Source organism: Felis catus, chromosome C1 (genome assembly GCF_018350175.1).
Source record: "Felis catus isolate Fca126 chromosome C1, F.catus_Fca126_mat1.0, whole genome shotgun sequence".
Classification (NCBI taxonomy): Eukaryota; Metazoa; Chordata; class Mammalia; order Carnivora; family Felidae; genus Felis; species Felis catus.
In genome coordinates this window covers 71700938-71722271 of record NC_058375.1, presented here as the reverse complement: position 1 = coordinate 71722271, position 21334 = coordinate 71700938, and the positions used below count along the sequence as shown (strand labels likewise).

Genomic DNA, 21334 nt, shown 5'->3' with positions numbered 1-21334 from the left:
AATAGTTTTTTGTTGTTGCTTTTGTTATTTTCAGAATATTAAAGGTTAACAATACTTCAGTTAAAAATAATTCACCACAGTTTATTTTATTTTGAAGACCAATTGCTATCTGTCTTTGTTTTCTAAAGGTGTTCTTAAGGACTATCTAAGAGAACTTCCTTCTCCTCTGATAACAAAGCAGCTTTATGAGGCTGTAATAGATGCAATGGCAAAAAATCCTTTGAAAATGTCATCAAGTGGATGTGAGAATGACCCAAGTGACTCTAAGTATACTGTTGACCTGCTTGATTGTCTGCCTGATGTTGAGAGGGTGAGCATCAGTGGTATACCTTTTTCCCTGAAAGCCAGCTAATGAATATATACTTAGCTCCAGAGCTACAAATAGTTTTTCAGCTGTTTCACATTTGTGGCACTTAGGAGTTTAAGCTCTGCCTTTACTAAAGGCTCCTTAAACAGCATAAATATAGATGACAATTTTATCTTTTCTGTACATAATTTTAGTCTAGGCACAGGTACTTCCTATATGTTTTTAAAGAGTATGGCTACCTTATTATTAAAATAATATATGCTTATTATAGAAAAATTGAGAAGATATAGTAAAGAAAATGGAAAATTGCAATTATCAATAACCAAAGGCAACAATAATTAACGTGTTAGTTAATTAACTATATGTAGTTAATGTATTTCCTTTTAGTATTTGAAAAATATGGTAACTGTTTCAGTGTACATGGCTTAGCCTTAAGACTTAAGTAACCCTCACCACCACCATCGCTTTCCTTCTTGCATCTTCCCATTTACCTCCTCACGATCTAAATCTTGGGACCAGTATCCTCAGGACCAGAGGAGATAAGAGGGTAGCTGGGTCTGCAGAACCAGTCTCAACCTAACTTTAACTGTTGTTCCTTAGAACAAAAGAGAAAATAAGAGAGAGATGGCTGAGCTTGTCCAGATGAGGTCAACTTTGCCTATATTTCTTACTAATGTGAGGGTAGAAAGGGCAAGAGTGAATGTGTGAAAATATTAAGCCCCAAAACTTCATTCACCTTTACTGTCCCCTTCCCTGTGCTCGGTCCAGTTAGATTAGTAAGTATACTCCTGTGGGTGAGAAGAAGGGAACAACTACAAAGAAATAAGCAGAATTAGAAGGGTGGAATGAAGGGGTAGACATATTCCTTCTTCGTTGCCAGGTAAAGTTTGATTGCCAGGTATCATTTGACTTACACGTGAGGAAATGAGTGGAAATTTAAATCACCTGCTCCAGTTATATAGCTTTTATGAGTGCTGTAGTCTGTCACCTGAATTTATAGGTCTTTCTGATCCTAAAGCTCTTGCTATTATCATCCTTTCTAAAAAGGCTTCATAATATTCCATTGAGTGGATTTGACATAATTAATCACTATTCTCTTTTGTATAATATTTAGGTTTTGAGTCTATTTGTATATATTTTTATGCAGAGATTTCTTTTCAGTTAGAATTACTTATTTGGAGTAGAAATAATGGAATTGTTGATTTAAATGATATGAACATTCAAAGTCTCTTTTTTTTTTTAATTTTTTTTAAATATTTATTTATTTTTGAGACAGAGAGAGACAGAGTGTGAACAGGGGAGGGTCAGAGAGAGAGGGAGACACAGAATCTGAAACAGGCCCCGGGCTCCGAGCTGTCAGCACAGAGCCCAACACGGGGCTCGAACTCACGGATCGCGAGATCATGACCTGAGCCGAAGTCGGACGCTCAACCGACTGAGCCACCCAGGTGCCCCTCAAAGGCTCTTAATATGTTTTCATATTACTTTTCAAAAGGGACACAACAATTGCACTTTTTGGCTTATCTTTAGTTAGTAGACAAAAAAATATTTTACTTTAAATTGTATTTCTTGGTTTGCTATTGAGATTAAATCTAAGAGGGGCGCCTGGGTGGCGCAGTCGGTTAAGCATCCGGTTAAGCATCCGACTTCAGCCAGGTCACGATCTCGCGGTCCGTGAGTTCGAGCCCCGCGTCGGGCTCTGGGCTGATGGCTCAGAGCCTGGAACCTGTTTCCGATTCTGTGTCTCCCTCTCTCTCTGCCCCTCCCCCGTTCATGCTCTGTCTCTCTCTGTCCCAAAAATAAATAAACGTTGATATTAAATCTAAGATATTTAGCCAGGTGTGTGTGTGTGTGTGTGTGTGTGTGTGTGTGTGTGTGTGTGTGTGTGTTGGTCACAGCGTGGTATGCTGAAAGTAGCCTTAAGATGTCAACATATGTAGGGGCGCCTGGGTGGCGCAGTCGGTTAAGCGTCCGACTTCAGCCAGGTCACGATCTCGCGGTCCGTGAGTTCGAGCCCCGCCTAGGGCTCTGGGCTGATGGCTCAGAGCCTGGAGCCTGTTTCCGATTCTGTGTCTCCCTCTCTCTCTGCCCCTCCCCCGTTCATGCTCTGTCTCTCTCTGTCCCAAAAATAAATAAACGTTGAAAAAAAAAATTAAAAAAAAAAAAAAAAAAGATGTCAACATATGTAGAATCCCACTTGTGTTAGCAAATGTATAGTGAGTGGAGATGAAGAATGGATATTTATTATTGACATTGCTTTTATGATTCATATATTTGATTTGTTTTGATTTCAAAATATTAATTACAGTCTCCTCTAACTTTTCTTCTTTCTTTATTCCTTTCTTTCTCAGCCGAACATTAGAAGAATATTTATTTCAGCTGTCCTTATTTCTTCACCACCCTTGACTACTCAACACATTGTAATCTGCTCCCTACCCTATCTTTCTGGACTTATTTTTGCCAAGGTTACTAATGACCTTCTGATCACTGAATCCATTTTTTACTTTTGGCTCTAAAAATAAGTCATTTTGATTTTTTCTTTTTTAATAATTTTTAAAATTACAGTTTTACTTGGCATTCATTTCTTTAATACAATTATGAAGAAATTATACACTCATTTTATTTGTTAAATGATTGATCACATGCCAGTACTTCAAAAACATCATATTTCTTGCCATAATTGCTTAGACCTAAATAACCTTCCACCCCTTACTAGTTTCTTCAAGTTTTAAAAAATATTCTTTTTGGGGGCACCTGGCTGGCTCAGTTGGATCCTTGATCCTCAGGATCGTGAGTTCAAGCCCTATGTTGGGTGTGGAGATTACTTAAATAAATAAAAATACTTTAAAAAAATATTTTTTTTCAACAAAAAAACTTTTTTTTTTTCATCTCTAGCTATTCTATTCTTTTTTCCATGGTTTGTCTACTTAAAGTATTTGTTAGTTAAGCACATTGGCCTTTTACCTATTCTGTATCATGATAGACCCTGGCCATGTTTGAAATTGTTAGCTTCCTAAGTTTAAGGTTGGCAGTCCCCTGATTATGACTAGAGGATTTATCTGTTCTTAAAGATAAACACTCTTACCTAATCCCTTTTCCATCACAACCTTTGGTATTGTCATTTTAGAGAAGGGAAGAGAAGAAAACGTTGATGTATATTTTCCTAGGGACGCCAGTTGAAACTTGGAATGCATTCATGAGCCTTTATAAAGACTATACATTTTAACCATCTAATCGATCGGATTATGTCATTGGAACCTAAGGGTCCAAGCTTTGAAACAATCTTTTGAAAAGTAACAGAATGTCTGTTTATATTTTCTGCTGTAAATTGTGTCCTTAAATTTGCTCCTGTGTATGACTTGACTAAGTGAAGTGTAATTTAACTTAATTTAGGCAACCCTAAAGATGTTGCTGGATCATTTGAAATTGGTGGCTTCTTATCATGAAGTGAATAAGATGACGTGCCAGAACCTGGCTGTGTGCTTCGGACCGGTGTTATTAAGTCAGAAGCAAGACACTAACCATAACAACAGAGTCTTTACTGATTCAGAAGAACTTGCAAGTGCTTTGGATTTCAAAAAACATATTGAAGTTCTTCATTATTTACTTCAACTCTGGCCAGGTAAATGATTCTCTGGAAATACTTTTCTCTTTCAAGGGCAAAGTGTTTGAATTAGCTAATCATTAAATATGCCCGTATATGATTGCAGAAAATATTTCCTAGATTTTGCTTTTTCTGTTTAAATTTTTTGCTTTTGCTGATAATATAATAGACCTATAGATCAATGTGCACATTTTGGATTTGGTCAGATCAGGATTTGTATCCTGGTTGTGTTACTTATTAGCAGTCTGGTCTTGGGCAGGTTCTTTAACATCTTAGAGCCTCAGTATCGTCTTTTGTCATATGGACTTTAATAATGTTTATGGAATTTATAGGAGGGTTAAATAAGGAGTTACGGGGGCGCCTGGGTGGCTCAGTCGGTTAAGCGTCCGACTTCGGCTCAGGTCATGATCTCACGGTCCGTGAGTTCGAGCCCCGCGTCGGGCTTTGTGCTGACAGCTCAGAGCCTGGAGCCTGTTTCAGATTCTGTGTCTCTCTCTCTCTCTCTCTCTGACCCTCCCCCGTTCATGCTGTCTCTCCCTGTCTCAAAAATAAACATTAAAAAAAATAAAAAATAAAAAATAAAAATAAGGAGTTACGTATGTTAAGCTGCTCAGTGCAGTTCTTGTCACAGAATAGGTACTCTGTAAATATTAACTTCTTTAGTCCTTCAATCAGTTTTTCTTCCTGACATTTTTACTGTATTCATGGTCATTCTTCAAATTATCCAGGCTTGACTTGACAGTTATCTTTGATCTTTCCATCTTTCTTATCCATTCCTTGTTCCAGTCAAGAACAAAAAGCTGACAGTTATTTTCCCACTATATCTCTTACATAGTTTCAGAGCTAAAAGGAATACATGTTTAATTAGATGTTCTAATGCTGTATTTAGGTTCCAAATTTTTCTTATCCTATAGTAATGCCTGCTTCCCTTCCCTACCCTGCATAGTACCAAACATGAAAGTACTTAGGAGCTCTATGTAGCATACAGTGGTAAAAGTGGTTGGCTCCTGGAGTCAGGCTTGGATTCAGATCCATTGTGGCCCAGGCACGTACTTTAATTCCCCTCAGTATGCTTCTCTATAAATAGCGCCTACCTCAGGGTTGTTGTGAAGATTCTGCAGATAAAGCATCAAAGATAGTGACCAAAGTGTTTTGCATGAAGTTCGCTCTTCGTTACTCTTTTAATGATACATGTAAGGATGGACCAAAGTGCAACAAAATGCTTGATTTAGTCTTAAAATACATCTAACTAATTTTAAAAAGTGAATAAAAAACTTCAACTTTTAAATTTGGAAAGTTAAAATTTTTGCTTTCTTTCAAACACAAGCTTAAAAGTCATTTCTAATGTGTCTTTTAACTGAATTGGTGTATATAATTAATTATTTAAAAATTCTGCATCAAGATTCTTTGGCTAATTGGTTTGATTTCTGCATTTGGTGCCCAACATAAGGGATCTCTGAGGTTAAAGTTTTAAATGTGTTTTCTATAGTTTTTCCTACAACTGCTTTAATTGTAATAAACATCAGGAATTGGGAAAGGAGCCATCTTTGTTCTAATCACAAATTAAAACTTGCTTACCTGGAGAGATAAACACAGTTTACTATCAGTACCTGATTTCTTTATCATTACTTCTGTGTCAGAAGTTAATGTTATTTAAAAATAACTCCGCTAAGGACCTGAATACACATTTTTCCAAAGAAGACAAATGGATGGCCAACAGACACATGAAAAGATGCTGAACATCACTTGTCATTAGGGACATGCAAATCAAAACCACAATTAGATATCATCTCACACCTGTCAGAATGGCTAGCATCAAAAAGACAAGAAATAACAAGTGTTGGTGAGGATGAGGAAAAAAGGGAACCCTTGTGCAGTGTTGGTGGGAATGTAAATTGGTGTAGCTGCTATGGAAAACAGTATGGAGGATCCTCAAAAAATTAAAAATAGAAATACCATACAATACAGTAATTCCACTATGGGGTATTTACCCAAAGAGAATGAAAATACTAATTTGAAAAGTTTATTGCAGCTTTACAATAGCCAAGATATGGAAGCAGCGTAAAGTGCCCATCAGTAGATGAATGGATAAAGAAGATGTGGTGTATATACTAATTATGGACTATTACTCTGCTATTTAAAAAAAAAAAGCGATCTTGCCATTCACGACAATATCAATGGACCAAGAGGGTATCATGTTAAGTGAAAGAAGTCAGACAAAGGCAAATACCATATAATTTCACATATATATGGAATCTAAAAACCAAAACAAATGAACAAACAAATGAAAAAACTGGAAACAGACTCATAAATACAGAGAACAAACTGGGGGTTGCCAGGGAGGAGATGGCATGGAGGAAGGAGTGATATAGGTAAAGGGGACTAAGAAATACAGACTTCCAGTCTACGGCCATACCACCCTGAACGCGCCCAATCTCGTCTGATCTTGGAAGCTAAGCAGGGTAGGGCCTGGTTAGTACTTGGATGGGAGAAATACAGACTTCTGGTTATAAAATAAATAAGGTCACGGGGATGAAAAGTATGGTATGGGGAGTATAGTCAACAATATTGTGATAATGTTGGTGACAGATGATAACTACACTTATTGTGGTGAGCACTGTGTAATGTATAGAGTTGATTCACCTGAAAGTGATATAGCATTACATGTCACCTATACTTCAATTAAAAAAAAATCTGCCTCCTTTTCTATAACCTGTACTTTAGTTATAGTACCTCAGACAAAGGGCGGAAAGATGAGAGTAAATACCAGTTAGTTTTGCCCTCTAAATCATTTGTTTTTGGATTCAAGAGAAGGCAGACATCAAATAAAAGTAGTGTAGTGACTGTGTATGAGAAAGTTGATAGTGATACAGAGAATGAGCCATAGCGCATTAACTTGGTAAATGCCCATCTCTATGTGTTAGATAGAAGGTTTGACTCCTTGCTATGCATATCTTACATATTTTTGTTTTTGGAATTTCCCCTACTCTGGAGGTAAAAAAAAGAGTTGGTTCCACATTTCTCCCATCCACCTTCGTTTTTACTTTAACTTTTGTGTTATTTTTTGTTTTTTCATTTGGGGCAATAGTGAAATTTGCTTTGAGCTTTCCATTTGAAAAATCTTATCTTCAAAGTGATCAGTTAAAATCCTAGCATATTGGCACCGAGAGGTAAAAATCATCCTGCCAGTGGTATTTCAGATTGTCTTCTGCCAAGCCCTAAGGTTCTTTGGAAGCAGCTTTGGAGCCAGATTGGCAACAGGTGAGGGAACAAAATGGAAACACACTTCCCTTTTGATCAAAACAGTTTTTGTTTCATCTTTTATATGTATTGGATTTTTATAAATTGTTGCTTTTTAAAAATGGTCTTGCTGTTGTAAGAAGAATATTGAAATTTACTGATAGGCCACTCTTTCTCTTTATAGAAGGGGAAATAGCTTTAGAGAGAGTGTAACTCCTAGACTAGCTGTTTGCTGTATCACATTTTCTATGATGAGTAAATTTTGGGCAGGTTTTTTTGGGAAAAAGCTATCAATTTTTTCCTATTCCTTTTTGTTTCACTTTTCTCACTAGACTAAGCTTTATGAGGTCAGGGGCTATATTTTGCTTACCCTTATACACCCAAGTCCTAAGACAGTGCTTGGCACTAACGAGGCACTCAATATATTCTATTAAATAAGGCAATTATACTCTAGACAAAAGGCTAATAATATTAGGTGATGGTTGAAAATATAAATCCACCAGTAGAAAACAAGATAAGAAAATTAAGATTCTTAGTACATACCATTACATTTTGATACATTTTCAGCAACTTTATAGATTGCATTTTTAATTTTATTCTGTTGAAGACGGACAGTCATAGTACTAGAAAAACCAGAACTTTTGGGGTCAAAATTAGCCAGTTTCTCTGCATTTTTAATAGGAAAGCATTCCACCATCAGTAGTTTAAAAAGTCAGTGAGGTTGATTTTTCAGAAATTGAATTCTTAGTCCAAAAGATATAAAATATTACTATAATTGGTTTATTAAATCCTTTCCAAGAAAATACAGAACAATAATGTTTGAATAGGGATTTGGTTTAAGTAACTGGCAACAAAACAAATCTGGGTTTTGAAGATGAATGTCAGAAGATGGGAGCACGACAAGACAGGCTCAATCCAGAGTCAAAAATGCGTTACTTACGGGCACCTGGCTGGCTCAGTCGATAGAGCATGCAACTCTTGATCTTGGGGTCATGAGTTCAGGCCCCACGTTGCCAAGTCATAGAGCTTACTTCAAAAAGAAAAAAAAAAGTTTTACTTTGGTTGGATCACAAACCAGATTACTTCAAGGTTAGCAAAGTACTGTAATGAAAACAACAGGCATGCCACTTAAGCACTAAGAACAGGAATAGCAAGAAAATGAGGGAGAAAAGCCAGGAGACTTAGTAGAGATTAGCAGCTAGAGGAGAAAAAGGAATATGAATAATTAAGCAGTGGAAAAAATCAGCTATTTATTCTGCAGTTGCTTCAGTTAATGGCATGGGGCATTCTATATTAATACTGTTATTAAAGATCAATTTAAGGTAAATATCAGGGGCACCTGGATGGCTCAGCTGGCTAAGTGTTGACTCAGGTCATGATCTCTCAGGCGTGGGATTGAGCTCTGCTTTGGGCTCTGTGCTGGCAGCACAGAGCCTGCTTGGGATCTCTCTCTCTCTCCCTCTCTGCTCCTCCCCCACTCATGGGCACACTCGCATGCACTCTCTCTCAAAAATAAAACATTAAAAAAATAAATACCAGGCCTTTGTTTTCCAGAAAATTTTAGCTCAAGAGATTTTAGCTATTCATAATTATATATAATAGCCATCATAAAAATATAGACAAATGGAAATGTTAGAGACATACCTATAGATAGTTATCAAGTATTTTAATAAAATCTAAGTACAAAAAATTATGTAATCTCTGAAAAATGTATTTTAAGTTTATTTTTGAGAGATAGAGACACAGTGTGAGCAGGGGAGGGGCAGAGAGTGAGGGAGATACAGAATCAGAAGCTGGCTTCAGGCTTGAAGCTATCAGCACAGAGCCTGATGTGGCTCAAACTCATGAACTGTGAGATCATGACCTGAGCTGAAGTCAGAGGCTCAACCGGCTGAACCACCCAGGTGCCCCTGAAAAATGCTGTTAAGATCACTGTAAGTCTGCAAAACTAGCACTATATACAAGTTGGTATTACTTTGCAATTATCTTGTTTTGTACAGTAAGGAACAAGCATTCGTTATATGTTGGAGAGTGTAAAGTGGGTGTGTTATTACTGATAATATATTCATACTGATAATAAGTATCTCAGTGAAAGAAAGTGTACATGAAGAGTCATTTATTAGTGGAGAATAAGCAAAAAGAGGAAAGTATTACGGGTAGTTTTCAAAAGCTATGCCTCAATATTCAAGTCCATCTTATATACAGAAGAACCGTAGGCAAATGTTTTGTTCAATATGCACTAAAGGGTAAGCAGTGAAGCCTTGGTTTGTCATGAAGGTATGTGTATATCTGTGGTAATCTACATGGCCAGCACAATGCATACTCTTAGAAGAAATTAATATGAGGAATGTTATTTGAGATTGTTAGATATCTAACTAGAATGGGAAAATAAAATATCTGTACTATTTTCAGGCAATAAATGAAGACTATTAGTAGCTAATGCTGTATAATCAAACTCAGGTAACCAGTGGTCAAATTTAGTATTTGTGCATTTTATCAAAGTGAAATTTGGGCTGCTTAGTAAAATAAATTATGACACAGCTGCTAATAGAATTGCAAAAAAGCACAAAGGTTAGAGTGAGCACTTTAGATGTCTTTGCCTCATTTAAATGTTTGCAGAAGAAGGAACTTTTTGTTTTGTTTTTTTGTTTGTACACCAACATGCCTTGCCTGCTTTTTGCTCTAGCTTTTAATATACAAGAAGCTACCAGCTTAGCTACTGTTTGAATTACAGCTAGATAATAATTAACTTGCACAGAAAGTTAATCAGCGTTGGAAATTTTATTTGTTTGGGGATGTTATGATATGGCATGAATTAGCACCATTGACCACTCTACTAGCTTCTGCCCCTAATCTTGATTATGTCTGGTTAGAAAAAAGTAATTATGGAATGCTTTTTTTAAAATAGTGTGCATGTTTTGTTTTTAATGCATGTTTGTAGTTGATTATTAAATGGCTTATCTTTAGCTCTGTTTTTTAAAGGCCAGTTGGATGGCTGTGACTAAGCAAATTTATTGTTTGTTTCTAGCGCAACGTTTAACTGTCAAAGAATCAACAGATAATTTGTTCCCAGAGCAGAAGTCTTCTCTAAGTTATTTGAGGAGGAAGAAAGAACGACCTTGCATGTTAAATTTGAGTGGTACTGATTCATCAAGAATACTTAGACCGAGGCAAACCAGATTAGACAGTCCAGTTAGCAATCGGTATGCAGGCGACTGGAGCAGCTGTGGAGAAAACTACTTTTTAAATACAAAAGAAAATTTAAATGATGTAGATTATGATGATGTTCCTTCAGAAGACAGAGAAAACGGAGAAAATTGTAGCAAAATGTATGGACCAGATATAATGATTGAACAGCCAGTACCCTTGTCCGAAGAGTACACATTTCAGACGTATTTGACAATGCAGACAATTGAGTCTACAGTGGACCGAAAAGTCAATCTCAAAGATCTACAGGAAAGTATTGATACTTTGATTGGAAATCTGGAGCGTGAACTCAACAAAAACAAGCTTAATATGAGTGTTTGAGATTGAGAGGTTTTATTTGCTTTTTTGTAATATTTTAAATTTTAAATCAATCTTTCTCATTTTCTTATACCTCTCACAATGGTTTTATTTTTTTACTTTTAAAAATTCCATTAATTTCTAATAAGTTCATGTGATTCCATTAAAAACGCTATCATTAATACAATTTTTACTTATCTCAATAGAAAATTTTTCTTGGGGCAAAGATAACTTGGACTTGTGGATATTTTAACAAATATGGCCAATTCTGTGGAGATGACTTTTAAATGCACTTACAAGGTTCAGATAAGTTATTGGCCCCTCATGGTTTTTGTACTTTATAGGAACTGCTCTTTTGTAGCTGAAACAGGTGTTTCTTTCAGAGGAACGTGGTAGCTGCTCCGTCTGGTTTGCGGTGTGAGCCCATGTACACTGCAGCATCCTTTGATCATATTTCATTTGCAATGCAAATGCTGCTCTAAAAAAACTTTTTATAAATAAAAGTAAAATTATACAAATATTAATGTATTCTTATTAGCGTTCAGTAATTATTTAAGCTTATGAAAACTAAATATTTTTATAAACCTGAAACGTGTATATTTGTAAGTGCATATATGGATACATGTTAGATTGAGAGGAGGCATGGGCTACAGAATCACATGTATGTTTAAAGTATATATGTCATGAGGCCAAAATTATTAGCTTCAAATGTCTTTTTCAGGGAAAGAATATTTAAGTTAAAGGAGGAGTTCTGTAGAAACACTTGAACCAAAACACTAGAGGCATCTGAATAGAAATAATAGACTTTCTTTTTTTTATTCACAGAAAGTCACAGTATCCCTAGTGAGAAGTCATCTTTTAAATTGAAATTCTCTAACTTCTTAAGGGATTAAGTGCCCAGATTTCTGCACTAGTGATTTACACTTCAAAAATCTTTACCTATTCTATGCATTTTTATGTTCTGCTTTTTTAAAACAGAGTAATTGTGCTTTAAATGTATTATTTATTTGTAGTAGTACATTGATAACATTGACTTTATAATTGCCCTCATATGTATCTAAAGAAATCTTGCCGGCATAGTCCATGTTATTGATTTTTAAAAATAACTTATTTTGGCTAAGTGTATCTACCAGATAGGCATTATAGCAGTCACAGCAGTGTTTGAAACATGTAAATTTAGAAGACTTTTTATTAAATTGGAATGTATTTTTTTAAACTTTTATACCCACAGAACATGTAATTTTAAAATTATAAATAAAATTTGAATTACCAACTTAAAGATGTAGCAGCCAGTAGAAAACACTTCTTGATGTTTTTCTAAATATTAAAGTATTTAACTATTTCTATGTTAAATATACACTGATAAACAGAACACCTTGTTATTTAATTTGAAAACTCAATTGTTAAAAAGCCAGATAAATAATTATTTTTATATGAAAATTTCATTTTTTAAAGCTTTGTATAACAATTCAGAAGAATACCAAAAGAATTTGTGACAGGTATATATCTAGAGTAAACAGTCAAAAGAAATGTACTTTAAATGTTTTATAGGAAGACTTTGTTTGCTATATCATGTATATTGTATGAATTGAATAAGTTGTTCCAGAAATGTAAAAGTTTTATTAAAGAATTATAACCTTGGTGTCATGCTATTAATTATCATCATGATTTTAAGGATCACTTATTTTAATGTCATTGTTTTTAAACATGTTAAAGTATTGGACAATCAAATGTTATCCATAAATCCATGTAACTAATCCTTTTTGTGCAGAATTGAATTTTCCAGAATCTGAAATACCTTAAAGGCCAGATTTATTTTGTTATATAAATTTGGATGGGAATAGTTTCATCTCTGCTGTCTTAAATAGAAAATACTAAGCATTTATTTTGTCTGGATCACCGAGTCCTAACTGTAAATCTCTTTTGTTGACTTTGCTGTGTTTAGTAGTGCTCTGTAATTTACGCCTTTACTTTAAATGGCTCTTAACTTCAAATCTTTTTTGGGTTTTCATACCTGCTTTTTATAAACTCCTGGGATCTCTCTACACAGACTACCAGCTGTCATTCCCTTCTAAGTCTACTTGCCCCAATGTTTTTTAGGATTAAAAACAATCTTAATTTTAGTGCATGTACCTGAATAAAATTTCAAGCAATCCATATGGATAGAAAATAAAAAGTAAAAGTGTGCCTCCCTGCCATTCACACCAATCCTGCTTCTCAGAGGTAACAGCCACTTTTTATTCTTTAGGTAGCTACTATCTCTACCACTTGATCTAGGTTTACTGTGCCTGTTTCTCGATTTGTCATTTAAGTAGTATCTGTTGATTGTTCACTATGAATATTAAGGAATGTCCATTCCTCCTCCCCATTTTATATTCTTTTGGTTTCCTTTATAACTAGTAATCTTTATTTCTTGATCCATCTGTATTAAACAATGTCTCTTGGCTTGCTACCATTGTGGAAATGACCAACCCTATACTTTCCTTTCAGCTCATTACTGCCTTTTACCTCCTAAATTCTCTAAGTTACACAATTAGTTTATTAATCAGCGTTAATAGATGTATATTATTTGGGGAAACTATATTTGACTTAGGTTTTTCCTTTATATGTTTCTAAAAACAACAAATCAATAACTAGCCATTATGTGCTGGATTATGCAAAAGCATTTACTAGTAAGTCGGGTGATTTTGTCTCCTACATATCCAATCTTATGTCCTCAGATCTATGCTGACATATGCAGAATATTCCAAGCTAAAGGTCAAATGAGTTATTTTATCTGCTAGCCATCAACTCCTCCAAATCATGCTGTGTATTATTTGCTTCAGAATTGGGTCATGCCTTGGGGCACCTGGGTGGCTCAGTTGGTTGAGCACCTGACTCTTGATTTCGGCTCAGATCATGATCTCACGGTTTCTTGAGATCGAGCCTTGTAGGGCTCTGCGCTGGCAGTGTGAAGCCTGCGTGGGATTCTCTCTCTCTCCCTCCCTCTCTGCCCTTCCCCTACTTGTGCCATCTCTCCCAAAATAAATAAATAAACTTAAAAAAATAAGAATTAGGTAATGGATTTTGCAGATTTTTATTTTTTCCTGGAGTAATTGCTTTTTTTTTTTTTTTGACCGAAGTAAAATGCTTTCTTTACTGTAACAATTATTTTACCATGGTATTGGATTACCAAATTTGTTCAGAATGCTTTTAGCTCTCATCGTGGGATTCTTAAAGTATATGCTTGCCTTTATTTATTTTTCTTTGACAGAAGAAAAATACCTTCACTCTAACCCTGAGATCATCTTAAGTTTTTAAATCAACTTTATCGAATTTGGACAAAGTGGTTTTTAGCTATCATCCTAGGATATGTTTTCCTTGCATTCCTGTATTTGATTTTGTTTTACATCCTTTTTTTTAATTTAGTGTTTTTGCTTGCTGAAATCTAGAAGTACTTCCCCCCACATATACACCTCCTGCCACCCCTCATATCTCCCACACCCCCCCCCACCACACTCACCAACCCCCCACACAAGAAGGGTGCTTGAGAGAGCTAAGCTTTGAGTCCTTGCATGTCTGACAAGGCCTTCATTTTCCCTGTACTTCATTTTGATTTGGATCTACAGTGCCAGGTTCTAACTCACTTTCCTCGAGAACGTTGAAGGCATTTCTCTATTACCTTCTTTTTTTAAATTTAATATTTATTTATTTATTTAGTAAGTTTATCTTTGACAGAACGTGAGTGAAGGAGGTGCGGAGAGAGAGGGAGACAGAGGATCCAAAGTGATCTCTGCGCTGACCGTGAGCCCAATGGGGGGCTCAAATCCATGAACCATGAGATCATGACCTGAACTGAAGTCAGATGCTTAACCAACTGAGCCACCCAGGCGCCCCATTTTTAAGTAATTTTTACACCCAACATGGGACTCAAACTCACGACTTCAGGATCAAGAGTCGCATGCTCTACTGACTGAGCCAGCCAGGCACCCCCTTCTCTGTTACCTTCTTACATCCAGTTTTGCAGTAGTCCAGGCAAGAAAGATGGTAGTTTCAGATCAGGGAAGTCAAGCATTAGAGGTGGTGAGAACTGGTTGTATTCAGGCTGTTTTGTAAGTAGGAGCCCAAAGAATTTGCCAGTGGACTGTGAGAGAGTCTGTGAGTGAGTAAGGCCTGAGCAGCTGAAGGATGTAGTTACCATCAAATGAGATTGTGGTGACTCTACTGTATTTTTTTTTTTAATTTTTTTTCAACGTTTTTTATTTATTTTTGGGACAGAGAGAGACAGAGCATGAACGGGGGAGGGGCAGAGAGAGAGGGAGACACAGAATCGGAAACAGGCTCCAGGCTCCGAGCCATCAGCCCAGAGCCCGACGCGGGGCTCGAACTCCCGGACCGCGAGATCGTGACCTGGCTGAAGTCGGACGCTTAACCGACTGCGCCACCCAGGCACCCCAACTACTGTATTTTTTAAATGAGCTTCTTGTAGTGGAAGTTGCTATTATTAATGTAGTGTTTATAATGTCCAGTTTAACTGTAAGTACTAATGCTTTGATACCTGGTAATGATGCTCATAGAGTCACTTTTAGGGACTTGGAAAGTGATAATGTTGTATTATGTTTAATAATAACAAGTTTTAATTTGAATCTTACAGACCTGAGGACTTTGGTATGAAGAGGAATGCTCTTTTGCTCTTTTCTCAGCCCAGTGCTCACTTACGTTTGATAAGTATTGAAGTACCAGAAATCAGAGTTCTTGGTTGCTTTCTGGCTCAGCTAAAAACTGACTGGCTAATTCAGGCAGAAATGGGACTAATTTTAAAAAGTTTCAGAGGGAAGACTTTTAGGATGCTAAAAATGTTTTATAATTGGATCTAGGTGGAGACTTCACAGGTGTTTACATATCAAGTTCCATACTTAAGATTTTTGCCCTTTATATGAGTCATACCTCAATATTTTTTTAATGAGGAATCTGGAGGAATAGACTTGGAAAAAATAAGCAGAGCTAAGAGAGGCTAGGTGATCAGAATGACAGCAACCAGGGCTGACTGATTAGGGTGCTGCTGTTCTCACCACTGGCACCAAGCACAATCCCGTGCACACCACTGGAATTAGTTTTGGTTTTTTTTTTAATTTTTAAAAAACGTTTGTTTTTGAGAGAGAAGACTGAGTTGGGGAGGAGCAGAGAGCGAGGGAGACAGAATCCGAAGCAGGCTCCAGGCTCTGAGCTGTCAACACAGAGCCCAATGAGGGGCCTGATGTCGCAAACCCTGAGATCGTTATCTGAGCCAAAGTCTGATGCTTAACCAACTGAGCCACACAGGTGCCCCTGGAATTGGTTATAGTGCATCGTTCCTGATTCAAAGTCCCTGACAGAAGCATCAGATTGTGCCCCAGCTTCCAGGTGTCAGGGAGGGAGCAACTAGCTAGCATCCTTTCCCTGGAATTTACACAACAGTAAATTCTATGAATTTAAGAAGGGGCTTCAGATGCCAGGCCGCCTGACAGTGACAAATATCACACTTTCCTGTCTTCATCTTACCCTATTGCCCCCAAACTGGAGTCTCTCTCACTCCCCTTACCCAACCCATCAACAGTTCTATGATATATCCTGAAACTGTGCACTTACTTGTGTCACTACTACACCCTAGACTCAAGCCACCATCATCTCTCAATCTCTTACTGCTTGTTTCTTCTCTTTGCTATCACTCTCCTCTCTCCACGCTCACAATCCATCCTGTCCACAGAAGCCAAAGTCATCTTTAAAAAAAAAGATAAACTGCTATATAATTTCTTCAGCCTCTTCTCTCAGCCTGAATTTCTTCAGTTCTCTACCAACACTGAGGACTTGATTGCTGCCTTAGGATCTTTGCACTTGCCATTTTCTCTTTGTGGAGTGTTCCTCATCCATATTTGACTTGAGTGGTTATTTTTTTGTCATTTCATTTGTCTGCTCAAATGCCACTTCAGAGGCTGCCTCTGAAAACCCAGTCAGTAGCCTGTCTTGAAAACTGGGGGAGGAAGAAGGTAGAGATTTGTCGCTTGGAGCAAGTACCAAATAGTTATGGTACTATTTGATTAAACGATGGACAGTTATAACTTTAGAAAATTTACCTTTAAACCAAATTTAGGAAGAAAAACTAAAAAAAAAGCGTATCTGCACCCTTACATATCTAGTTCACTGCCATCTGCCTAAGATTTGTAACAGAAGATGTTCAGTTAATTATTAATAAATGAATGAATACAAAAGGATTCTCAGAGAATGGTTGCCCTTTTGTCAGGAAAAGATTAAGGGCCATGAGATGCAATGTGTATGTAATTATTCAAATATTTACTGCTGAGTAGTAATTATTTGTGGTTAAGAAAGTTATCTTTTTTTTTTTATGACTGTGTTTCTTGTGGAAGGGGGAACAGCCTTCGGAAAATTAGTAACTTAAAAATTTAGTGGGTTGGTAAATTTTAGGCAATAGTTTTGTTTTTGTTTTTTTTTTTGCTGCAGAATTGCAATGTTTCAATAGAAACAATTGTTTAAATATTATGTATATGAAAAAAAGTGTTTCTCGCCATAAGGAAGGTTGGTCTCTGAGAGAGCTTTTGTTAAAATGGGTCATTTATTTGTTTACAGAAATCATGAGCAAAAAAAATCCTGATTCATTTTAGTGTGCACTTTTTGTTAGAACTGGAAAAACCTATTTTCCATTTTAGTAAAAGAAAATATTTTCATAAAGTTGAATGAACCCTATAAGTAAGACTCTTACTAGAAAGAGTCTATTAGAATAGCAGAGACAATTTGGGGGGACAGACACTACATTTAATGTTTTTTATCTTTCTCAATGTCAGGTGTTTGTTTTAAGCAAGTGAGAAAATGCCTACATACTTCCCCTGGATGGGGTTAACTTAATCCTTATCTGTTTGATAAGGCCACTGGCATGCTTTTAAGTCATTTGAGTTAATCTGGGTTTTTTGTTGTTGTTTTGCTTAACGGAGGTATTTATGAAGTGAAAACTTGGTGTTGGCCTCAACATTCTACATTCTTCTTTGACTGGAAACTCCTCTAAGGAGAGTTTAAAATTCCAACTTCAGAAAAATACAATGACCATTAAATTCAGAAAAGGGAAAGTGCCTCACATTCAAGACATTTTTTGTGAAAGTTAGGAGAGACCGCAAGCCTGCAGCTCACTTTTTCTCATAGCTGCAGATACTGAACAGTGACCCCTTGTTCTTGACCTTTGTTCAAGAAAAGGGCTGCAGGTTGCCAACATTTGCAGTCTCTTTTTGACTGACTTTCCCCTGCCCTGTAGCCATTGTAATGCTCACGTTTTAACCTAAGGGCAAATTTGAATCATTAGGTAAGTGACAACAGCTTGTCTAAACTGGTAGATAAGAAATGTCAAAGCATAAGGTGCCATCTGTCCCAGGTTATGAACCTATGTTTGATCTGTACTCAGTGTCAAAACTCACCTGTAAAGTCAACCAAACTATAAAGGAAGGCATGTTAGTATCTTTTTCCATTGACATCATTCGTTACGAACGTTTTCAAATGTAAAGAAAAGTTGAAAATTATGCAGTGAATGCCCATATATCTACCAGCTAGATTCTATAATTGTAAGCCTTTTGTTACATTAGTTTGATCATATATCCATCTACCCACCATTATCTGTCTTAATTTTTGATACATTTTAAAGTAAGTCACAGACTTCAGTTTACTTCACTGTAAGTGTCATTTTGGAAGCCAAAAAAAAAAAAAAAAAAAAAAAAGGAGATGAACTTGTGTGATTATAATTAACTCCTAAAAGAGTCACAAAATATGTGAATTTACCACAAAACCTAGATTTCATCATGGTTAGAGAGATCTAACATGGCTATTAATAGCCTCTAAATTAATGTATATTTTGGGTTTTTTTTCATCTTTTCCATATGACTTTTAGCTATCCCAGACTACTATCATTCACAGACAACCTCCAGAATTTCTATCATATTCAAGTACCATGTGTAATATTTTCTTATTCTCTCTAAAAAATTTTATTTTCAGTTAAATTTATTTTTAGAGTACAACTTCATATTGCCACCATAAATGGAAAACCAGCATGATTTGTCATAAACAAGTTGGCCATATTTTTTTTCTATACACAAAAGTAAGTTCATATTGTATACCTTGGCTTGCATACTAAGGGAAATACCAAGTTATAGCCCCCATCCTTCCCCCTTTCCTTTCACAAATATTGGGGCACAAGAAAAGTCAAATCTGCTTTGGAGGTTAGACACACAGATGATATTAGGCTGTTCTCTTTTTAAGGGACAAAAACACTACATCTAGACTTGCCTAAGTCTCATCTTGAGCTGACAATGGCAAGAGAGAGCAGGGTGAGGAAGGGTCTGTCTGAAGCCCATCTGAGATTGTGTCCCAAGTGGAATACATTCCTCATGAGCCCTGTGTTTGTCAACCCCAGCTGCTCTGCAGACCCCACACTGGCAGGAACAGAGCCAAAGCCTAATCCTTGCAGCTTGAGGTTTGGGGACCTATCAGAGCCATGGCTCTGACCATATTTTCTTTTTCATTTTGTTTCCTCTCATTGTTTTAACCCTCTCCTACCAACCTATCTTCCCCAAACCCCCTCTATGTTAACATAGGTGTGGTAGGAGACCAACAACATACCTATTTTTCCTTCCTGAAATTAGAACCAAGACCTAGGAGCCAGACATATGGAGATCAAAATACCAGATTTACCATGGATGAAGGTAAGCTCTAGAATATAACTTGGGTCTGTGACCAATTAGGCTTCTTCCTACATTACCTGTGATCCGATCATTCCCACCCAATCACTGTAGAGTTAGTTAAAAACAAGCCTCTCCTGGCAGGGGTACAACTTTTCAGTGCTAAAAAACAAAAAACAATTAAAAAATGTACATATTACAGACAGGCTGGCCCTGTGGGTAAGAGAACACAGAAGGCTCCCAGGCAAGCAAGCTCAAGTCCTGCTCAGTTTACCAGTCAGATGAGTCAATCTTTGTGACTTGGAGAACAGTTAAGTCAGGGAGGCAGAGAAAAGCTGGAAGCGATCCTCCCATACTCCTTCCTCTTGAGAAATGAAGTTACCTCCCTTTTATGGAAACAGGAGAGGTACAGGATGTTATTCCCTAACAATTACCTTCTATTGCTTCCTCCTATAGTGACCAAATGTCACAGGATGAACTTTGGGATCCTTTGTCAAATGGAACAGGAAATAGAAGTGTGTATTGGCAGCCAAAACCAACATGCAAGGATTTTCCAGGTAATTGCTAAGCAATGGCTGCCATTGGGCATCCTGGTCAATGGGCAAAGTGGCCAAAATTGGGCATATTCTTGCTTCTCTTGATAAAATTTTTTCCTCCTCAATCTGCTGTGGACATGTGCCAGCTCTGGTGCCTTGAGCCTCAGGTACCACGACCAGTCTTGCCTTTTCCCACTGTGCCCAGTAGCAGAATCTGCCTCCTCCTCTGCCTATAAGTAAAACTTACCTTCCATTTGGTTCTGTATAAATATGCAGTCTTATCATCTGATTAAGACACTAGGGTGTCGGGGTGCCTGGGTGGCTCAGTTGGTTAAGCCCTGACTCACATGGTTCAAGGGATTAAGCCCCACTTTAGGCTCCATGCTGACGGTGCAGAGCCTGCTTGGGATTCTCTCTCTCCCTCTCTCTCTGCCCCTCCCCTGCTCATGCTCTCTCTTTCTCTCTCTCAAAATAAGTAAATAAATAAATAAATAAATAAATAAATAAATAAATAAATAAATAACATAAAAGCATTAATGATGGTAGGGTTTATTTATACTTTATTTTAAAATAGGAGTTTAGGGGCGCCTGGGTGGCGCAGTCGGTTAAGCATCCGACTTCAGCCAGGTCACGATCTTGCGGTCCGTGAGTTCGAGCCCCGCGTCGGGCTCTGGGCTGATGGCTCAGAGCCTGGAGCCTGTTTCCGATTCTGTGTCTCCCTCTCTCTCTGCCCCTCCCCCTTTCATGCTCTGTCTCTCTCTGTCCCAAAAATAAATAAATGTTGAAAAAAAAATAAAAAAATAAAATAGGAGTTTATTAAATGTAAAGAGTATGCATATGAAAATATTAGAGAAACTCTTTTGGTTTCTCTCTGTTTCTTCTGTTAACTCTCAGCTCCCTGGATGCTGCTGCTACAGTTGCATGTCATGTTTGCTTCCAAAAGACTGCCAGGTTTTTTATTAACCATCTCAGTTGCCCTCATCTGCTTAAATCCTCAGTCACCATGGAATATCAATTAAGACATTATCAGCTATATCCATAGTGCAATTACACAGGGCCTGAGTCACAATGGGGTTGAACTCTAGTAAATCACCTAGTGGAAACTTTATAAAAGTCAGAGTAAGTCAGAATTGCGTGTGTAAATTAACATAAATATACATACAAAGGCCAAAGCAACCTTGAAAAAAAATAATGACTTTGGAAGACCGACACTATCTGATTTTAAGATGTCTTTTAAAGCAACAGTAATCAAGACAGTATGGTATTGGTGTCAGGATAGACAAATCTACAGAACATAGTGGAGTTCAGAAATAGACCCTAAATATATGGACCACTGACTTTTTAAAAAAATTTTATTGTTGAAGTATAATTGAAATGCAGTGTTATATTAGTTTCAGCTGTACAACATATTGATTTGACAATTCTGTATATTACTCAGAACTCACCACAA

At 36.9% G+C, this 21334-nt stretch overlaps 1 protein-coding gene and 1 long non-coding RNA gene across 5 annotated transcripts in view; both read left to right on the top strand.

Annotated features, from left to right (window-relative positions):
- The window catches only part of SYDE2 (synapse defective Rho GTPase homolog 2), a 52520-nt gene extending 40213 nt beyond the window's left edge, over positions 1-12307 (top strand). The window contains exons 5-8 of one of the 3 annotated variants that reach the window (XM_023258867.2): positions 129-310; positions 3701-3929; positions 9564-9611; positions 10180-10315. In XM_023258867.2, coding sequence (XP_023114635.2) covers positions 129-310; positions 3701-3929; positions 9564-9574 — 422 coding nt within the window. In that variant the 3' untranslated portion in view covers positions 9575-9611; positions 10180-10315. Of the gene's footprint in view, positions 1-128; positions 311-3700; positions 3930-9563; positions 9612-10179 lie in introns of all 3 variants that reach the window. The other 2 variants (XM_023258866.2, XM_045036120.1) reach the window with 2 other exon arrangements.
- Positions 12308-15014: 2707 nt separating this feature from the next.
- The window catches only part of LOC109502429, a 46206-nt gene continuing 39886 nt past the window's right edge, over positions 15015-21334 (top strand). For both annotated transcript variants that reach the window (XR_006584452.1, XR_006584451.1), the window contains exons 1-2: positions 15015-19372; positions 19805-19905. This is a non-coding gene — a long non-coding RNA (uncharacterized LOC109502429). The remainder of the gene's footprint in view (positions 19373-19804; positions 19906-21334) is intronic.